This window comes from Manis javanica, chromosome 2, assembly GCF_040802235.1.
Source record: "Manis javanica isolate MJ-LG chromosome 2, MJ_LKY, whole genome shotgun sequence".
Lineage (NCBI taxonomy): Eukaryota > Metazoa > Chordata > Mammalia > Pholidota > Manidae > Manis > Manis javanica.
Genome location: NC_133157.1, coordinates 107,694,063 through 107,710,938, shown reverse-complemented (window position 1 = coordinate 107,710,938; position 16,876 = coordinate 107,694,063). Strand labels below are relative to the sequence as shown.

The 16,876-nt window shown below is 41.4% G+C and overlaps 1 protein-coding gene across 7 annotated transcripts in view; it reads left to right on the top strand.

Moving 5' to 3' along the window:
* Positions 1–16,876, top strand: part of ARMC3 (armadillo repeat containing 3) — a 97,846-nt gene that overhangs the window by 64,133 nt on the left and 16,837 nt on the right. For all 7 annotated transcript variants that reach the window (XR_005057946.2, XR_005057947.2, XM_037006042.2 and 4 more), the window contains one exon: positions 2,201–2,450. Coding sequence is in view for 5 of the 7 variants with exons in the window: in XM_037006042.2 (XP_036861937.2) it covers positions 2,201–2,450 (250 nt within the window). In the remaining 2 variants the exon portion in view is untranslated. The remainder of the gene's footprint in view (positions 1–2,200; positions 2,451–16,876) is intronic.

The window sequence follows — 16,876 nt, the reverse complement described above, 5'->3', positions numbered from 1 at the left end:
CTGTTTTTCCATGACCCAAGTTTTTTTTATAAATGGGAGAAACTAAAACAACGGAGTATGGTCCTACATATTCACTTAAATTTTCCCCAACCCCCTGAGACAGACAAAAGACAAAGCCTTTGAGAATTTGCTGGTATACAGTTACTTATAATACTTCTGGTTTCTTTGATGGATGCCATTTAAATACCTCCATTGTATCCTTTTCTTTACTCTCCAAGATGTATTAAAAAGTGAACCTTTTCAAAGGGATAAACTACTTAGTGGCAAAGGAATTGTGCAGTTTTAGTCAAGGTATATTTATAATGATTAAAAAACAAAGTATTTGATTTACGGAGCTAATTAGATTAAATGTCTGAAAAATAAGTCAAAAAACTTCTTTGAAAAGGTTTAAGTATGTATTAATTAATCTATGCATTATTTAAATTTCTTGCTGGCAGTTTAAAAAAAATTGTTAATATCTCAACTTCTCAACAAATGAGATGTTTCTAATAAACTATTAGAGCCTCCAAATTTTCCCTAATTCATAAAATCAAATGACCACCATGTCACTTAATCATAAGAGAGTGAAATTATCTTGAGAGTGTTTATTTTATCTCCTAGGAAAGGAAATCAGAAGCTATAGTCAGATTCTCATAGTGAGATGCTGGGCCTTCCTTCCAATATTTGTGTATAAATAAATTTTGATGATATCATCTAACCAAAGTTTAGTGAGAAGGAATGCCTTCTCAGAGAAAGAATGGGAGACAGAACCAGAAGTGTTAAATGTACACCAAGGATTGGGATGTGGGCAAAAACAGAATAACATAATGATTTTGCCTTGTTATCAGCAATGGTGTGTTTTCTAGACAGATTTATATAAGCCAGAGGTGGGGGATGCCTATAGGGTTAACACCAGTTGAGTCCTTCATTCTCCAAAGCTGCCCCCGTAGTCATTTCATTCCCACGTGATTGCTGCTGTTCGGTGTGCTTCAGAGCTGGCTGTGTGACAGTCACAGCTTCCTTCCACAGAGAGCTACCAATCTCTATACTGAGGTTGTATTTGTATTCTTCTCTCTGATGGATGATTGTGATAACTTCCATTCTTGAAGTTGTCACTTCTCCTTCACAATCAGCAAATTTAAGTGACTACCAAATTCAATTCAATTCATCAGAATACAGGGTTATGGGTAAATCGTATTACATCACTTGTTTTTTTCAATGTTCGTTATTAATATGATCCTAAATAAAAAAAATGTGTCAAATATAAACTTATTGGAGTCTCAAGTATGTTTTATTGTCTTGAGTAACTCTATTCCCATGAGAATTTAAATGAATTTGTAATGCATGATTTTAGATCTTTCTTTAAAACCACAATACTCTATATGTCTTCTTGCTTAGAACATCTCTTTCTGGAAGCACTTCCAAACATTAAAGAATGTAAATTGTCTTCCATTTGTTAAAATGATTTCGTTTTAATTTTTATTATTTTATGAGCTTTTTGGGTGATTACCAAAAAAGGACTTATAGAAATGATGGTGTTCTTAGGAGATTTAGGCTTTTTAATTATGAGAAAATGTTAATGTGTTAATAGATAACTAGTTTTTGTATACTAGAAATAGGAAATTTAACAACTGAATATTCTGACATTTCTAAAATTATCTATTTATGTCCATATCATGGCTTTGATCTTTGATGTTTAATTTGTAAAGGCAACATTCACATCCAAAATGATTTGCTGGCTTCAAATGTGTTAACCTCTGCCTGAAATTAACAGCCCCTTTTTAAAAAGAAGGTGAGCTGAAGAGCTACAGCTTTCATCAGGAGTTCCCATGCTCATGCATTTGTCCTGGTTCAGATTCTGTTTCCTACTGGTTGGGAATATTTTAATAAACTTTCTTTGTATAGAATGTCCTGGTCTTATAATATCACTGCATTAAAAAGTGAACAGCTGTAGTGGGGTATTTAAGAAACAGTCATACATTTTTCTATAACCAAAAGCTGTAGAAGTGGAAAAGGATTATTTTAATTAATTGTTACCTGGCATTTTCCCAGATTCCATTTAAATCACCAGAACCTCATTGTTGGTTTCATTACACTGTAAATTAATTTATTTCTAAAATAGTGCTTATGTGCTCATTTGTTTTATAAGCTCAGTTGTATGCTCCAAAGAAAATTTCTTGAACTCAAATGAGTGACATTCATCTCTTCTTCATTTACCCAGTGCCACTGCTGAAGCTGATGGTATTGATCCATTAATAAACACATTGTACAGTAAACGAGATGGAGCCATTGTGAATGCTGCTACAGTATTAATGAATATGGCGATGCAGGAGCCTCTGCGCGGGAACATACAGAGTCACGACATCATACATGCCCTCATCAACCCACTGCATTCTGCCAACACGGTCGTGCAGAGCAAAGCTGCTCTCACGGTGGCTGCCATCATGTGTGATGCTGAAGCCCGCAGAAAGGTGAGCGTTTTAGTCACGTCTGTTCTCTCATCTCTCTGAGAATCCCCCCTATTGGTAGATTAATTTGAAACATTTTCAAGTGTTTGAAACTACCATCATTTAAGTCCTTAAAAATTGGTGCAAATTTTGGAATACAATTTGGCATTATCGAGCAAAGAAGATGAGCATACCTCGTAATCTGGTAATTCTAAGTATGTTCCTAAGACACTCTTTTACCTCTGTGCACCAGGAAGCATTGTTTATAATATCTACTCAACTGGAAACAAACCGATTGTCCAACTGTTAAGAGAATGGGTAAATAAGTTTCTGGTATATTCATAAGATGGAATTTCACATCAGTGAAAATGAACAAACAGAGCTACAGACATCAATAGAGATGAATCTCAACAAGCATAATACTAAGCAAAACCAAGTTGCAGGAGAATACATACAAACATTCAAAAATAGGCAAAGCTAAGCAATATGCTGTTTAGACATACGTACGTATACACAAGTAAGAAGTATCAAGAAAAGCAAGAGAAGGATTAACCACAAATTCAAGGAAATGGTTGCCTCTTGGTGATGAAAGGGGGTGAATGTGATGGAGAGGGCTTCGAGGTCACTGAAATGTGCCATTTAAGCTGAGTGGTAGACAAACAGGTGTGCCTTCTACTATGATGCCTTAAGTTATACATATGGGTTGCACATACTCTTGGGTTTCTTTTGTATTTCAAAGTTTTAAAACAAAGAGTTGCATTTTGTACAAGTCCATCATATAACAGTGTGATTGGTCCTATTAGAAAAGATTTTGTATAAACCTTCAAATATCCCTTCTTCTCTCACTTTTCTCATGTATATTTGTCACTCATTCAAACAGCCTGGGACTTTGCTCCTCCCTCCTCAATATAAATAACAGTAGCTAACATTTATTCAGCACTTACTATGCACCAGTTGCTGTGCTAAGCTCGTTAACATGCAATTAGTGCCATGTGAAATAGATATGTTTGTAATCCCCATTTTATAGATGAGAAAAATGAAACTTAAGAAATAATGTGCTTAAAGTGGAGTTGATAAGTTGGTAGATCAGAAATTTGAGAATGCATCTTTCTGAGTTCAGAGCCCATGTCCCAGGCTTACACTATCTGCTCAGACAACTAACAAACCTTTTTTGTCTCTGAGGTGTCTAGTCTCTCCCCATTCTTTGTTCCCCTTGACTGAATTCATTGGTATTCATCCATTAAGCCAGAACGATAGTCACTAAATATTTCTTTACCAAGTACTGTGTGCCAGGCACTGTTCTAAGCATCAGCAACACAGTGACAAATAACAGTGTCTTTGTCAAACACCTGTGCAGTTTGCAGAGTAGTCGGTTTATTTCCCAGAATATGGCAGCTTACTCTTTACTGCTCTCCCAGCCTGTGTCACCTCCTACTCCCCACCCTGCCTCCAGATTGACCTTTCAAATATATGGTCCTCATCATGTTATTGCAAGTCCCCAGCAGTGCACCATTGCCTCACGGTAAAAGTTAGGCTGCTTAGTATGATATGCCAGGGCTCTTCGTGATCCACACTCGCCTCCCTAAGCCTAGAGTTTCTTCCCAGTGTGACGTTGCACTTCCGAAAGACCATACTCTCTGCACTTCTGTCAGTTTTCTCTTGTTCTGTCACTTACACTTCCCTAATTTCTCTGCTTGGAAAACTAGTCTCCCTTTTGTCTGCCTGATAAAATACTGTTCCTCCTTCAGAACCCAGCTCAGCCATCCTGTCCTCCACAAGGCCTTTCTTGGGTCCTCAAACTTGGGTGCATCCTTCCCTATGGTCCTGTTACACCCTGTACATGTCTCTCTTGCCCTGTGTTTTGCATCATATGGTTTTTGGAGGAAAGACTGGGGGCTCCTTGAGGCTTTAGGGATGGGAACTGAAGTTTTTCCCTGTGTCCATGTCATTAATATACTCCTGGCACACGGTGTATGCTTAATAAACAGTTGTTAAATGAATGAAGGAATTAAGAAATAACTTAGATTTTTGCTGAAAGAACACATGGAGTTAGATCACTCTCTTATATTACACTCAGAAATAAAGATGTTCAGAAATTTGACTTGCTAAACATAATATGCTTCAAGTAAACTTTTCAAGCTGTCCAATTTACATGTGCTAAAGTATAATCCCTACTAGGGTCCCTGTGTTTGAAAAGAAAATGCCTGAAAGTGGATCATATCCCATAAGAACTCTCATCTTCAGATACTATATGCAGAAACTGATAGAATATTCTTTTTTGTCCTCCAGGCTCAGCAAATACAGCATTGCATTTCAGACAGTGAGACAAGAGCTCTGTCAAATCCTGTTTTTTCTCTGATTGGAGTAATTTTATACTTGAGTAATTTCTTTTAATAATATAATTAATGTAGTTCAGTCCAATTCTTTACTTGTTCTTTTTCATCTCTTTTTCACTCCTTGGAGACAAGAAGAGAGGACATATTTCAGTGATGACAAAATGGGTGTGTCTCTAGGCAATTGCTTCAGTATTACTTTGACCACACTGCTGACTTAGCGGCACTATCCAGTGACACGGGTGCCACTTGCCTGCACCCTCCTGCCGAGCCTTGGGGAATGCATTGGTTTCCCATTGCTGCTGTAACAAATCACCACAATTTAGTGGCTTAAAACAATACAAATCTGTCATCTTACAGTGTGGGAGGTCAGAAGTCTGAAAAATAGGTCCTAGGGGTGAAAAATCAAGGTGTTGGCAGCGCTGTGTTCCTCTGGAGACTTCAGGGGGGAATCTGTTTCCTGGCCCTGTCTAGCTTTCACCACCCGAGGCATCCCTTGCCTGTGGCCCTTTCCTCCCTCTTCAAAGTGTGTCACCCCCACCTCTGCTCTCTCGCCTCCTTTCTCTGCTCCTGGCATTTAATCTCCAGCTTACAAGGATGCTTTTGAGTACATTGGGCTCGCCTGATAATCTGAGACCATCTCCCCCATCTCAAAACCCTTAGTTTAATTTCATCAGCAAAATCCCTTCCAGAAGCAAGGACATCTTTGGGGGACCATTCTTCTGGCCCCCACGGGCCCAAGTGACCCTGCAGTGTTGAGAACATGGGGCATCCCCCTTTGCAGGCAGTGAGAGGCTCTTCCTGGCTCCTGCCTGTGTCAAATCGTGACCTCTTCATGACTTTGAACAGAGACCTGGGATTCTTTCTGTAAGGTTTTAAGATAGATTTTTTTCCCTCTGAATTTAATGAATCTAGATGTAGAGACATCCTAAAATGTTTTTACAAAAAGCCTTTTAACAATCAAATTATGAGACTTTTTAAAAAGTGCAAATGTTTATATTATGTACTTTTTTTTTTTTTTTTTTTTTTTGGGTATCTGACTTTTTATTTTATTATTTTATTTTTTTTTATTTATTTTATTTTATTTTTTTTTGAGAGGGCATCTCTCATATTTATTGATCAAATGGTTGTTAACAACAATAAAATTCAGTATAGGGGGGTCAATGCTCAATGTACAATCATTAATCCATCTCAAGCCTAATTCTCGTCAGTCTCCAATCTTCTGAAGCATAACGAACAAGTTCTTACATGGTGAACGAATTCTTACAGAGTGAATAAATTCTTACATGGTGAACAGTACAAGGGCAGTCATCACAGAAACTTTCGGTTTTGATCATGCAATATGACCTATAAACCATCAGGTCAAATATGAATATTCATTTGATTTTTGTACTTGATTTATATGTTGATCCCACATTTCTCCTATTATTATTATTATTTTTATTTTTAATAAAATGCTGAAGTGGTAGGTAGATGCAAGATAAAGGTAGAAAACATAGTTTAGTGCTGTAAGAAGGCAAATGTAGATGATCAGATGATCAGGTGTGTGCCTATGGACTAAGTATTAATCCAGGCTAGACAAGGGCAGCAAAACATCCACGGATGCAGAAGATTTCTCTCAAAACAGGGGGGGTGAGGTTCTGAGCCTCACCTCTGTTGATCCCCAAATTCTCACCTGATGGCCCCCCTGCGACTGTGCCTGTCTTAGGTTGTTCCTCCCTTGAGGAATCTTACCCGTCTCTGGCTAACCAGTCATCTTCCGGGGCCATACAGGGAAATGTAAAGTTGGTAAGTGAGAGAGAAGCCATATTGTTTGCAAAGGTTAGCTTTTTACTTCTTTGCAGATTTATGCCCTGTGGCTTCTATGCCCAGCACTTGTCTCGAGGTATCTTTACCACCTGGAGGAATTATGATACTCGGTAAATTCGATATGAGGCACGAATTCTATTTAAAGTTTGTAATTAGGAAGGAAGAAGAAAAGCTATAGATGTAGCATATGAAGGAAACTTGGGAGGATTGATTATTTCTTTGACATATCTTCTTGTATAGTACCTTAAGTATGTATAGGTTTTAAACTACTAACTAATTTGCACACACATATTGACATAATAGGAATACGGTGACATAAACAAAGCAAATCTATAATTACCAGCCATCTCCAGTGAAGCCAAGAAAACCATTTAGGCACCCTAGGCATTTGTGAAAATTTATCTATGATATGATGGATATTTTCCAACTGTACTTGAACCATCAGACAAATTAAAGCAGCCCATTTCTGGGATCTGTTCACATCCCATATGTTCTTTTAACCATAGATAGTCTATAGTCATGAGATTTTGGGGTGCTACAACTTGCACCCCTCCCAACTCCTGGTTGAGTTCCAACAGACAGATCCGGTCAAATTCGTTGTCTCACTGTATGCACATGCCAGCCTAGACATCTCCCTCCTCCTTCTCATGGCAAGTCCAGGAGATGGTGGGCTGGATGCAGCCACAACCGCAGCATCGTCCGGATCCCTGTGGAGGCTTTTTGATGATCATCCCCCGGCACGAGTCCTCCAGAGAGTGCTGATGCCGGAAGCTCCTCCTCATATCGTATCTTAGTTCATTTTCTGGGTATCCAAGCTAGGCCTTGATCTTCTGCGTAGAAACAAACAGACCCTTTGCCCACACTTTGACATGCCCTCTATACCACTGTGCAGAACTCATTGGAGGTCAGCACACAGTAACTGCTTTTTTTTTTTTTTTTTTAATTAAGAGAAAGGAATATTATCAGAAAAGAGTACCTCCATAGCTGATCATCTGACACCCTTTAAGTGATCAACATTAAGGATATTTAAAGCATGCGTTGATCTTTGATTTACCAATAGTTTTATCCTGTTAAGGAGTAATCCCCCTTTTCTTTCTTTCTTTCTTTTTTTTTTTTTTTTAAATTTTTAATCTACACTTACCTGAAGAATACTATGTTTACTATGCTCTCCCCTATATCAGGTCCCCCCTAACAACCACATTACGGTTACTGTCCATCAGCTTAGCAAAATGTTGTAGAGTCACTACTTGTCCTCTCTGTGTTGTGCAGCCCACCCTCCCCTTTCTCCCTCCCCCCCATGCATGCTAATCTTCATATCCCCCTTCTTCTTCCCCCCCCTTATCCCTCCCTGCCCACCCATCCTCCCCAGTTCCTTTCCCTTTGGTACCTGTTAGTCCATTTTTGGGTTCTGTAATTCTGCTGCTGTTTTGTTCCTTCAGTTTTTCCTTTGTTCCTATACTCCTCAGATGAGTGAAATCATTTGGTATTTCTCTTTCTCCGCTTGGCTTATTTCACTGAGCATAATACTCTCCAGCTCCATCCATGTTGCTGCAAATGGTTGGATTTTTCCACTTCTTATGGCTGAGTAGTATTCCATTGTGTATATGTACCACATCTTCTTTATCCATTCATCTACAGATGGACATTTAGGTTGCTTCCAATTCTTGGCTATTGTAAATAGTGCTGCGATAAACATAGGAGTGCATCTGTCTTTCTCAAACTTGATTGCTGCGTTCTTAGGGTAAATTCCTAGGAGTGGAATTCCTGGGTCAAATGGTAGGTCTGTTTTGAGCATTTTGATGCACCTCCATACTGCTTTCCACAATGGTTGAACTAATTTACATTCCCACCAGCAGTGTAGGAGGGTTCCCCTTTCTCCACAGCCTCGCCAACATTTGTTGTTGTTTGTCTTTTGGATGGCAGCTATCCTTACTGGTGTGAGGTGATACCTCATTGTAGTTTTAATTTGCATTTCTCTGATAATTAGCGATGTGGAGCATCTTTTCATGTGTCTCTTGGCCATCTGTATTTCTTTTTTGGAGAACTGTCTGTTCAGTTCCTCTGCCCATTTTTTAATTGGGTTATTTGTTTTTTGTTTGTTGAGGCGTGTGAGCTCTTTATATATTCTGGACGTCAAGCCTTTATCAGATCTGTCATTTTCAAATATATTCTCCCATACTGTAGGGTTCCTTTTTGTTCTATTGATGGTGTCTTTCGCTGTACAGAAGCTTTTCAGCTTAATGTAGTCCCACTTGCTCATTTTTGCTGTTGTTTTCCTTGCCCGGGGAGATATGTTCAAGAAGAGATCACTCATGTTTATGTCTAAGAGGTTTTTGCCTATGTTTTTTTCCAAGAGTTTAATGGTTTCGTGACTTACATTCAGGTCTTTGATCCATTTTGAGTTTACCTTTGTATATGGGGTTAGACAATGGTCCAGTTTCATTCTCCTACATGTAGCTGTCCAGTTTTGCCAGCACCATCTGTTGAAGAGACTGTCATTTTGCCATTGTATGTCCATGGCTCCTTTATCAAATATTAATTCACCATATATGTTTGGGTTAATTTCTGGGGTCTCTAATCTGTTCCACTGGTCTGTGGCTCTGTTCTTGTGCCAGTACCAAATTGTCTTGATTACTATGGCTTTGTAGTAGAGCTTGAAGTTGGGGAGTGAGATCCCCCCTACTTTATTCTTCTTTTTCAGGATTGCTTTGGCTATTCGGGGTCTTTGGTGTTTCCATATGAATTTTTGAATTATTTGTTCCAATTCATTGAAGAATGTTGCTGGTAATTTGAGAGGGATTGCATCAAATTTGTATATTGCTTTTGGCAGGATGGCCATTTTGACGATATTAATTCTTCCTAGCCATGAGCATGGGATGAGTTTCCATTTATTAGTGTCCCCTTTAATTTCTCTTAAGAGTGACTTGTAGTTTTCAGAGTATAAGTCTTTCACTTCCTTGGTTAGGTTTATTCCTAGGTATTTTATTCTTTTTGATGCAATGGTGAATGGAATTGTTTTCCTGATTTCTCTTTCTATTGATTCGTTGTTAGTGTATAGGAAAGCTACAGATTTCTGTGTGTTGATTTTGTATCCTGCAACTTTGCTGTATTCCGATATCAGTTCTAGTAGTTTTGGAGTGGAGTCTTTAGGGTTTTTTATGTACAGTATCATATCATCTGCAAATAGTGACAGTTTAACTTCTTCTTTACCAATCTGGATTCCTTGTATTTCTTTGTTTTGTCTGATTGCCGTGGCTAGGACCTCCAGTACTATGTTAAATAACAGTGGGGAGAGTGGGCATCCCTGTCTGGTTCCCGATCTCAGTGGAAATGCTTTCAGCTTCTCGCTGTTCAGTATAATGCTGGCTGTGGGTTTATCATATATGGCCTTTATTATGTTGAGGTACTTGCCCTCTATTCCCATTTTGCTGAGAGTTTTTATCATGAATGGATGTTGAATTTTGTCAAATGCTTTTTCAGCATCTATGGAGATGATCATGTGGTTTTTGTCTTTCTTTTTGTTGATGTGGTGGATGATGTTGATGGATTTTCGAATGTTGTACCATCCTTGCATCCCTGGGATGAACCCCACTTGGTCATGGTGTATGATCCTTTTGATATACTGTTGAATTCTGTTTGCTAATATTTTATTGAGTATTTTTGCATCTACGTTCATCAGGGATATTGGTCTGTAATTTTCTTTTTTGGTGGGGTCTTTGCCTGGTTTTGGTATTAGGGTGATGTTGGCTTCATAGAATGAGTTTGGGAGTATTCCCTCTTCTTCTATTTTGTGGAACACTTTAAGGAGAATGGGTATTATGTCTTCTCTGTGTGTCTGATAAAATTCCGAGGTAAATCCGTCCGGCCCGGGGGTTTTGTTCTTGGGTAGTTTTTTGATTACTGTTTCAATTTCTTTGCTTGTAATTGGTTTGTTTAACTTTTGTGTTTCTTCCTTGGTCAGTCTTGGGAGGTTGTATTTTTCTAGGAAGTTGTCCATTTCTTCTAGGTTTTCCAGCTTGTTGGCATATAGGTTTTCATAGTAGTCTTTAATAATTCTTTGTATTTCTGTGGAGTCTGTCGTGATTTTTCCATTCTCATTTCTGATTATGTTGATTTGTGTTGACTCTCTTTTTCTCTTAATAAGTTGGGCTAGAGGCTTATCTATTTTGTTTATTTTCTCAAAGAACCAGCTCTTGGTTTCGTTGATTTTTGCTATTGTTTTATTCTTCTCAATTTTGTTTATTTCTTCTCTGATCTTTATTATGTCCCTCCTTCTGCTGACTTTAGGCCTCATTTGTTCTTCTTTTTCCAGTTTTAATAATTGTGATGTTAGACTATTCATTTGGGATTGTTCTTCCTTCTTCAAGTGTGCCTGGATTGCTATATACTTTCCTCTTAAGACTGCTTTCGCTGCATCCCACAGAAGTTGGGGCTTAGTGTTGTTGTTGTCATTTGTTTCTATATATTCCTTGATCTCTATTTTGATTTGTTCATTGATCCATTGATTATTTAGTAGCATGTTGTTAAGCCTCCATGTGTTTGTGAGCCTTTTTGTTTTCTTTGTAGAATTTATTTCTACTTTCATACCTTTGTGGTCTGAAAAATTGGTTGGTAGAATTTCAATATTGTGGAATTTACTGAGGCTCTTTTTGTGAGCTAGTATGTGGTCTATTCTAGAGAATGTTCCATGTGCACTTGAGAAGAATGTATATCCTGTTGCTTTTGGATGTAAAGTTCTATAGATGTCTATTAGGTCCATCTGTTCTAGTGTGTTGTTCAGTGCCTGTGTGTCTTTACTTATTTTCTGCCCGGTGGATCTATCCTTTGGGGTGAGTGGTGTGTTGAAGTCTCCTACAATGAATGCATTGCAGTCTATTTCCCTCTTTAGTTCTGTTAGTATTTGCTTCACATATGCTGGTGCTCCTGTATTGGGTGCATATATATTTAGAATGGTTATATCCTCTTGTTGGACTAAGCCCTTTATCATTATGTAGTGGCCTTCTTTATCTCTTGTTACTTTCTTTGTTTTGAAGTCTATTTTGTCTGATATTAGTACTGCAACCCCTGCTTTCTTCTCACTGTTGTTTGCCTGAAATATGTTTTTCCATCCCTTGACTTTTAGTCTATGCTTACCTTTGGGTTTAAGGTGAGTTTCTTGTAAGCAGCATATAGATGGGTCTTGCTTTTTTATCCATTCTATTACTCTATGTCTTTTGATTGGTGCATTAAGTCCATTTACATTTAGGGTGACTATTGAAAGATATGTACTTATTGCCATTGCAGGCTTTAGATTCGTGGTTACCAAAGGTTCAAGGTTAGCTTCTTTAGTATCTTACTGCCTAACTTAGCTCGCTTATTGAGCTGTTATATACACTGTCTGGAGAGTCTTTTCTTCTCTCCCTTCTTATTCCTCCTCCTCCCTTCTTCATATGTTGTGTGTTTTGTTCTGTGCTCTTTTTAGGGGTGCTCCCATCTAGAGCAGTCCCTGTAGGATGCCCTGTAGAGGTGGTTTGTGGGAAGCAAATTCCCTCAGCTTTTGCTTGTCTGGGAATTGTTTGATCCCACCATCATATTTAAATGATAGTCGTGCTGGATACAGTATCCTTGGTTCAAGGCCCTTCTGTTTCATTGCATTAAGTATATCATGCCATTCTCTTCTGGCCTGTAGGGTTTCTGTTGAGAATTCTGATGTTAGCCTGATTGGTTTTCCTTTATAGGTGACCTTTTTCTCTCTAGCTGCCTTTAAAACTCTTTCCTTGTCCTTGATCCTTGCCATTTTAATTATTATGTGTCTTGGTGTTGTCCTCCTTGGATCCTTTCTGTTGGGGGTTCTGTATAATTCCATGGTCTGTTCGATTATTTCCTCCCCCAGTTTGGGGAAGTTTTCAGCAATTATTTCTTCAAAGACCCTTTCTATCCCTTTTCCTCTTTCTTCCTCTTCTGGTATCCCTATAATACGAATGTTTTTCCTTTTGTATTGGTCACATATTTCTCTTAGTGTTGTTTCATTCCTGGAGATCCTTTTATCTCTCTCTATGTCAGCTTCTATACGTTCCTGTTCTCTGGCTTCTATTCCTTCAATGGCCTCTTGCATCTTATCCATTCTGCTTATAAATCCTTCCAGGGATTGTTTCACTTCTGTGATCTCTTTCCTGACATCTGTGATCTCCTTCCGGACTTCATCCCACTGCTCTTGCATTTTTCTCTGCATCTCATCCCACTGCTCTTGCATTTTTCTCTGCATCTCATCCCATTGCTCTTGCATTTTTTTCTGCATCTCTGTCAGCATGTTCATGATTTTTATTTTGAATTCTTTTTCAGGAGGACTAGTTAGGTCTGTCTCCTTCTCAGGTGTTGTCTCTGTGATCTTTGTCTGCCTGTAGTTTTGCCTTTTCATGGTGATAGAGATAGTCTGCAGAGCTGGTACAAGTGACCGCTGGAAGAGCTTCCCTTCCTGTTGGTTTGTAGCCTTTTCCGGGGAGAATAGCGACCTCTAGTGGCTTGTGCTGGGCAGCTGTGCGCAGACAGGGCTTCTGCTTCCTGCCCAGTTGCTTTGGGGTTTATCTCCACTGTTGCTGTGGGCTTGGCCTGGCTGGGGCTGTTCCTCCAAAATGGTGGAGCCCCGTTAGAGGGGGAGCAGCCAGGAGACTATTTATCTCCGTAAGGGGCCTCTGTGCTCCCTGCTGCCCAGGGGGTTAGAGTGCCCAGAGATCCCCAGATTCCCTGCTTCTGGTCTAAGTGACCTGTCCTGCCCCTTTAAGATTTCCAAAAAGCACTCTCCAAACCAAAACAACAACAGCAACAATGAGAGAGGGAACAGAAAGGAAAAAAAAAGAAAAAACACGTGATTTTTTTTTTTTTTCCTCAGGTGCCGGTCCCAGGCACCCGCGCACTGGTCCTGCTGCCCTGTCTCCCTAGCACCAGGGTCCCTGTCCTTTCAAGGCTTCCAAAAAGCACCCACCCACCGGTCCCGCAGGGAAGGAACGCTCAATATTCTTTGTCCTCAGGCACTGGTCCCACGCACCCGCTCACCAGTCCTGCCGCCCTGCCTCCCTAGCACCGGGGTCCCTGTCCCTTCAAGGCTTCCAAAAAGCACTTGGCAAAAAGAGAGAAAAAAAAGGGGAAAAACGCGCGATTTCTTCCGTCCTCAGGTGCTGGTCTCAGGCACCCACCCACCGGTCCCACAGGGAAAAATGCGGGATATTCTTTGTCCTCAGGTGCCGGTCCCAGGCACCCGCTCACCAGTCCCGCCGCCCTGCCTCCCTAGCACCGGGGTCCCTGTCCCTTTTAGGCTTCCAAAAAGCACTCGCAGAAAAGAGAAAAAAAAAAGGGGAAAAACGCGCGATTTCCTCTGTCCTCAAGTGCCGGTCTCAGGCACCCGCCCACCGGTCCCGCAGGGAAAAACGGGGGATATTCTTTGTCCTCAGGCGCCGGTCCCAGCCACCCGCTCACCAGTCCCGCCACCGTGCCTCCCTAGCACTGGGGTCCCCGTCCCTTCAAGGCTTCCAAAAAGCGCTTGCCATAAAGAGAAAAAAAAAAAGGGGAAAAACGCGCGACCTCCTCCGTCCTCAGGCACCGGTCTCAGGCACCCGCCCCCAGGTCTCGCAGGGAGAAACGCGGGATATTCTTTGTCCTCCGGCGCTGTTCCCAGGCACCTCCTCACCGGTCCCGCCACCCTGCCTCCCCAGCAACGGGGGCCCGTCCCTCTAAGGCTTCCAAAAAGCGCTCACCAAAAAAAAAAACTGCTCCGGTTTCTCTCCACCCGCCGGGAGCCGGGGGGAGGGGCGCTCGGGTCCCGCCGGGCTGGGGCTTGTATCTTACCCCCTTCACAAGGCGCTGGGTTCTTGCAGGTGTGGATGTGGTCTGGATGTTGTCCTGTGTCCTGTGGTCTCTATTTTAGGAAGATTTTTCTTTGTTATATTTTCATAGCTCTATGTGTTTTTGGGAGGAGATTTCCACTGCTCTACTCACGCCGCCATCTTGGCTCCCGCCTATGTACTTTTTTTTTAAGGTTAAATAATATTCTTTTTTTTAGTTAATATTGTTTATTGAGATGTAATTGACATACAACATTGTATTACTTAAAGGTATACAACATAATGATTTGACATGTATATATGGGAAATAATTACAAGAATAAGTTTAGTTAGCATCCATCATTACAGTTACAAATTTTTTTTTGTGATGAGAACTTTTAAGATCCACTCTCTTAGCAACTTTCAGATATACAATACAGTGTGGTTTAACTATAGTCCCCATCCTTTAGGACTTATTTAGCTGATAATTGGGAATTTGTGCTTTTTGACCACCTTCACCCATTTCAGGATCCTCTGACCCCACAAATATATATATTTACTGTCGCGACCCTCCAGGGGCCGAAGCAACATGCCCAAGGTCTTGATTCTTCTCTAGGCTTTATTGTCTAATCTCTCGCGGCGGTTACAGCAGTTGTCGGGAAGCTCCTCTCCCTCCTGGGGGCTCCCTTATATTCAGTCACCCAACCAATCCGGGACAGTATCATGCGTGACCTTTAAGCGGATAGGTGTCACACGCCACTCTAAGCGGGCAGCACGAGCTGTGCACGGGTACGGAAGTCTACTGGGCCAATCCCCAACAGGGAAGAGGGGAAAGGGTGGTGAGCAGGAAGCAGGCGCCATCTTTAGGGCGTTGTCCAGCTAGAGTGGGGCTCAGCCTCGGCCATAGGCCGGGCCCCCACATCTCCCCCTTTATTGTTTTATAACCAAAGGGCTGTCGGGATCATGCCTGTCTTAGGTCATCCGGAGTCTGCGGCATTCTTACCCGTCCTCAGGCAACAGACAGCTTAGGTCTGCGCCCTGTCTTAGGTTGATATGCGCAGCTCCCGATCTTACCCGTCCTTGACTACTGATCCAGCATATTAAGTCATACTCTAGGGGAGATGCCTTCCTCTAGCGCTGCCATGGCCTGCAACAGGACCTTCCGTTCTCCCCGTTGCTGTTTTTGTATGGAACAGACTTTCCTCCCAACCAGGAGGAGGCCCACAATTAGCAATATTCCTATGACACCTACACCTGACCAGGCTTTGGTGGCGTTTAACACAGCTTCAGCTATTTGAGCTACAGAGAGCATCTCTACCTTCTTGGAGCTAACATTCAAAATTTCTAACCGTAGCTGAGTGGTGAGCTCGTCAAGCTCACTGGACCAATTTGTGGTTCTTGTCTAACTGTCTGGACAAGTTGGCAGCTTTAGAATAATTATGAAAAGGAATATCAGTAATACACCCCTGTATAAGAATGGACGCAGCCCACAGACAAAACCTCCCCCAAGAGGTCCAATTGTTCTTGAAGAAGGTTCATGCATTGGTTGAGCAAGGCCATCCCATTCTTAAAATGGCTGTTGATGACGTTCTGCGTTGTCATTGCCGAGGCAGTGGCCTGGGACAGACCATTCAGCGTCTCTGCCGTAGGAATGGTGATAGTCAGCGCGGCAGTGGCTGCAGCTGCAGCTCGGCTCTGCCATCGCCTGCTGTAGGATCCATGGCAGGAGCAGAAGCAGTGCGATCATCTTGTACCTCTGCTCTGGGGTTTTCCACTCTGCGTATCAGACGTTCAGGCACCCAAACGGGGTTCTGCTGGTCCTGTGGAAAAACACAAACCGAGCCTCGGGTCCAGATTATCACTGGGTCCGGGCCTTTCCATGTTCCTTCCAATACATCCTTCCACAAAACTTTAGGCATGTGTTTTGGATTGGATTGTTGGCTGTGCCACTCTGCTGCACTGCGGCCATTTTTGTCCAGTGTTCTAAAATCTTCTCCTATTCCCCCTTTTTGTTTATATAAGGCATTCTTGAGGGTGAGGTGGGTGCGTTCCACCATACCCTGACCCTGAGGGTTGTCTCTAGCTCCCTGCTGCTCTCATGACACAAAAGGATGTCATCCATATAATGATAGATGATTATCAGGGGAAACTGTTTCCTGACAGTTTGTAAGGCCTTCTTTACATACACATGGTGGGGCTATTAGCCATGCCCTGTGGCAATAAACCTTTGACAGAAACAGTCTTTGATATCTATCACTATTGAATTCCATCCTCTGGGCAGGGCCACAGGGAGAGGAAGGCCTAATTGTACAGGTCCCATAAGCTCCATCTGTCTGTTCACTGCCCTGAGATTATGGAGTAATCTCCACTTGCCAGACTTTTTCCTAATTACAAAAATAGGTGTGTTCCATGGACTAAAGTGTGGGCTGCTTCCTTCTTTTCTTTGGTGAGGAGCCACTGAGGTACCCACACGGGCCTTTTTGACTGCCATGTTATTTCTATAGGCTGTTTT